This window comes from Tupaia chinensis, unplaced genomic scaffold (assembly GCF_000334495.1).
Source record: "Tupaia chinensis unplaced genomic scaffold, TupChi_1.0 Scaffold000558_1, whole genome shotgun sequence".
In the NCBI taxonomy this organism is placed as follows: Eukaryota; Metazoa; Chordata; class Mammalia; order Scandentia; family Tupaiidae; genus Tupaia; species Tupaia belangeri.
The window spans coordinates 1,802,199-1,806,463 of record NW_006160070.1 but is presented as its reverse complement, the minus strand read 5'-3'; the positions used below and the strand labels follow the sequence as shown (position 1 = coordinate 1,806,463).

General features: G+C 68.2%; 1 protein-coding gene across 1 annotated transcript in view; it reads left to right on the top strand.

The window, feature by feature from the left end:
* LAMA5 (laminin subunit alpha 5) overlaps positions 1-4,265 on the top strand; it is a gene marked incomplete in the record, with an annotated part of 67,947 nt that overhangs the window by 50,614 nt on the left and 13,068 nt on the right. Inside the window, 12 exon segments of the mRNA XM_014591307.1 lie at positions 1-128; positions 438-642; positions 759-903; positions 1,079-1,219; positions 1,370-1,531; positions 1,734-1,835; positions 1,918-2,001; positions 2,596-2,826; positions 3,392-3,505; positions 3,680-3,807; positions 3,974-4,054; positions 4,144-4,228. Of these exon segments, the coding sequence (XP_014446793.1) occupies positions 1-128; positions 438-642; positions 759-903; positions 1,079-1,219; positions 1,370-1,531; positions 1,734-1,835; positions 1,918-2,001; positions 2,596-2,826; positions 3,392-3,505; positions 3,680-3,807; positions 3,974-4,054; positions 4,144-4,228 (1,606 nt within the window).

Genomic DNA, 4,265 nt, shown 5'->3' with positions numbered 1-4,265 from the left:
CCATGAAGCAGGAGCCACAAGCCCCACTTGTGAGCCCTTTGGGGGCCAGTGCCCCTGCCGTGCCCACGTCATCGGTCGTGACTGCTCCCGCTGTGCCACCGGCTACTGGGGCTTCCCCAACTGCAGACGTGAGTACCCGCGTCCCAGTGAGCGCCAGGCGGAAGGCAGTCCGGACTGTCTGGAGCCCGGCAGCCCAGCCCAACCACCTGTCTGGGGACCTCAGACAGCCTTGCAAGCTTGTCAGGGGCTGCAGGCGTCCAGGCCACTCAACGCGAGCTGGGCGAGCCTGCCCCTGGCAGGACAGCGGCCTGAGGCTCTTGCCACCCTCACAGATCCCGGGAGGGGTCCTGGCCAGCTCTCCTGCTGCCACAACCCCAGGGCCCATGACAGGGATGGGTGGGGAGGCAGGGGCTCAGCAGTGTCCCTGCCGTTCCCAGCCTGTGACTGTGGTGCCCGTCTGTGTGATGAGCTCACGGGCCAGTGCATCTGCCCGCCACGCACCGTCCCTCCCGACTGCCTGGTCTGCCAGCCCCGAGCCTTCGGCTGCCACCCCTTGGTCGGCTGTGAGGAGTGCAACTGCTCGGGGCCGGGTGTCCAGGAGCTCACAGACCCCACCTGTGATGCGGACAGCGGCCAGTGCAAGTGAGAGCCTCAGACACCCGGGCAGCTCTGTTCGCCTGGACACTGCCGGTGGGCACGCCTGTGGACGTGAGTGGCGCAGGTAGAGGGAGGCCCAGCTGGCTCCTGTCCCACTGCAGGTGCAGACCCAACGTGGCTGGGCGCCGCTGCAACATCTGTGCTCCTGGCTTCTACAGCTTCCCCAGCTGCCACCCCTGCAACTGCCACGAGGCGGGCACTGCGCCTGGAGTGTGCAACCCCCTCACAGGCCTGTGCCGCTGCCAGGTGAGCCAGCTGCAGCCAGCCGCCACCGCATCCCGCCTCACCAGCGAGCGGTGAACTTGGAGGCCCCCTCGGGTGGCTAAGGCTGCCTTGGCACGCCCCAGTAGGGGGCGACGGTGACAGGCACGAGGGCCGGGTGTTGCTCGCACAGCGCCTGAACCTAGAAGCCCTCCCCTAGGAGAACGTGCAAGGTTCGCGATGCGACCAGTGCCGCCTGGGCACTTTCTTCCTCGACGCCGCCAACCCCAAGGGCTGCACCCGCTGCTTCTGCTTCGGGGCCACAGAGCGCTGTGGGAGCTCTTCCTACACCCGCCAGGAGGTACGAGCTGGCCGGACGCAGGCCACACCATCTGCCGAGGCCGCGTGACTCCTGGCCTGTGGCCGCTGGGATTCAGAACAGGGACGGGTAGGTGTGGGCACTGCCCACCCGTGTGCACCGACACGTATGCACCACCCTGTGCGCCCACAGTTCGTGGACATGGAAGGCTGGGTGCTGCTGGGTGGCGACCGGCAGGTGGTGCCCCACGAGCGGCGGGGACACACAGAGCTGCTCCACGCGGACCTGCGCACCTTGCCCGATGCCGCCCCTGAGCTGTACTGGCAGGCCCCACCCTCCTACCTGGGGGACCGGGTGAGCGAGGGCTCGGGCCTGGGGAGGATACTTCAGGGTGGCCACATCTCAGGGAGGGCAGAGAGGTCAGTGGGGCTGCCCAGAGCCACCCAAGATGGGGTGGTGTGGGGGACCAGGAGGCTGCCGTGCCCGGCCCGGCCCGGGGCTATGACCACTGCCATCAGGTCTCGGCCGGCCCGTCACCTCCCCACCCTGCCAACAGGTGTCATCCTATGGTGGGACCCTCCGCTACGAGCTGCACTCAGAGACTCAGCGCGGGGACGTCTTCATCCCCACGGAGAGCAGGCCCGACGTGGTGCTGCAGGTGGGGCGGGCAGCGCACAGCGTGGCCTAGCTGGGTGGTGGGCCAGCCCATGCCAGCCCTCACCTGGCCTCCTGCCTCCCAGGGCAACCAGATGAGCATCACGTTCCTGGAACCAGCGTACCCCGCACCCGGCCGTGCTCACCACGGGCAGCTGCTGCTGGTGGAGGTCAGTGGAGGGGGCGCCCATGCCCTGTGCCCTTTCTCTGTGGCGGAAGGGCCAGAGGTCCTGTGGGTCTGTGTCCCCGTGGTCAGGCCGCTTTGGGGCCATGGTCCCCGATGACCAGGAGGGGAGACCGTGGCTCTCGTCTCCGGCTCCCTCCTCTGCCAGCTGCCTTTCGGGTCTGTCCTGGTTCCTGGCCTGTCCTGGCCCTTAGCAGTGCTGCGTCACTCTCGACACAGCCTTCGCCGGACTCAGGAGGGGCCGCTGCCTGCCGCCTGTGGCCCCCTGGGCTGCCCCCAAAACGCTTTTCGAGAAACGCCGTTAGTCTGCGTGCCGACACTCTGCAGAGAGCATTCTCACGGCTTTCCAAGGACAGGTGTCACTGGAGCTTCCTCCGAAGGCGGAGACAGTTCCCTTCATGTGTGGGGTTGGCTTTTGTGTATGGCGTGAGGCTGGGGTCCGGCCAGGCTGTCTGCACGCCTGAGTCTAGCTTCCGAGCAGCTGTGCCTGCCCTGGTGCTGCGAGGTCCGCTGTACGGCAGGGCCTGCGGGCCTCCATTCTTCCCATCGGGCCCCGCTGAGCTCTGTCCTGGGCCCACAGGGGAACTTCCGGCACTCGGAGACCCACAGCGCCGTGTCCCGCGAGGAGCTCATGATGGTCCTGGCCGGCCTGGAGCAGCTGCAGATCCGCGCCCTCTTTGCCCAGAGCTCCTCGGCCGTTGCCCTGCGCAGGGTGGTGCTGGAGGTGGCCGGCGAGAAGGGTGCAGGTCCTCCGGCCAGTACCGTGGAGGTGTGCGTGTGCCCCGCCAGTTACCGCGGGGAGTCCTGCCAGGTGAGGGCGTGGGCCCCGTGGACGCCGCGCCACCCACACCCCCCAGCAGCGTCTGCCCTCCCCTGGCCTGGAGCCCAGCCCGCGACAGGCTCTCGTCCTGCCCTTCCTCGCGGTGGGGCTGGCGCTCGCTCACTCGGGGCCTGCCCGTCTGCCGTCTCGTCTCCTGGCTGCCCTTGTCCACCTTCCACCACTCACTGGTCACCCAGCCACCAGTTCACCTGGAGTCCTCCCCCATCGGACACTGCATCATCTGCCCCTCCCTTACTGGTGTCCCCCCACTCCTCCATGCGTTTAGAGTAGGAGGAAGCTGCACGGAAGGGGCCATGCAGCTCCTGTCACCAGGCCCGAGCCAGGGCCTCCTGCCTGGGCGACAGCCCGATGCCACATGCCACTAGCTGGTCAAGGCTGCAGACACCTGGCCCCGCCCAGCCTCTGCCCCTTCCGTGACCGCTCTGTGGGGAGCGTGCTTCAGCAGCAACTGTCAGGCCCCCGAGGGTCAGACCCAGAAGCACCTGCCTCCTCTAGCCGACCCCAGCCCACCTCTCACTGAGTCCTGTCTCCCCAGGAATGTGCCCCTGGCTACTACCGGGACACCCAAGGGCTCTTCCTGGGCCGCTGTGTCCCCTGCCAGTGCCACGGCCACTCGGACCGCTGCCTCCCTGGCTCCGGTGTCTGTGTGGTGAGTGGGGGCCTGAGGCGTCCAGGGTTGCCTCGGGCTGTGTTCCAGATAACCAAAGGTCTGCAAGTGGGAGACCTAGGGCAGGGCCTGGAGTCCCCGGTGGGGCGGACTGGGGCTTGCAAACCCTGCAGCGGGGCTGCCTCTGCGGGACCCCTGACCATCCCCCGTGCCCAGGGCTGCCAGCACAACACGGAGGGCGACCACTGTGAGCGCTGTCGTCCCGGCTTCCTGAGCAGTGAGCCCGCGGACCCCACAGCCGCCTGCATCAGCTGCCCCTGCCCCCTCGCGGTGTTGTCCAACAAGTAAGTAGCACCAGTCCCTGGGCAGACCGACAGGACCGTGCTCGCCCTGCCCCCGGAACCCAACATGGCAGCTGGCTGGGCCCCTGTTGCCCTCTGAGGCCCCGCACCAGGTGGCTAGCAGGTAGGACCCTGCGTCCCGCCCCAGCCTGACCTGGCCTGTCTGCAGCTTCGCCGAGGGCTGTGTCCTGCGAGGTGGCCGTGCCCAGTGTCTCTGTAAACCAGGTTATGCGGGCGTTTCCTGCGAGCGGTGAGCATCGGGTGTGGGTGGCAGGTGACTGGCCAGGCTGTGGGTGGTGGGCCTGCCTGCCAGCCCCTGACACCCTCCTGCCCACCCAGGTGCGCGCCTGGCTTCTACGGGAACCCGCTGGTGCTGGGCAGTTCGTGCCAGCCCTGTGACTGCAGCGGCAACGGCGACCCCAACATGCTGTTCAGCGACTGCGCACCCCTCGCGGGGGCCT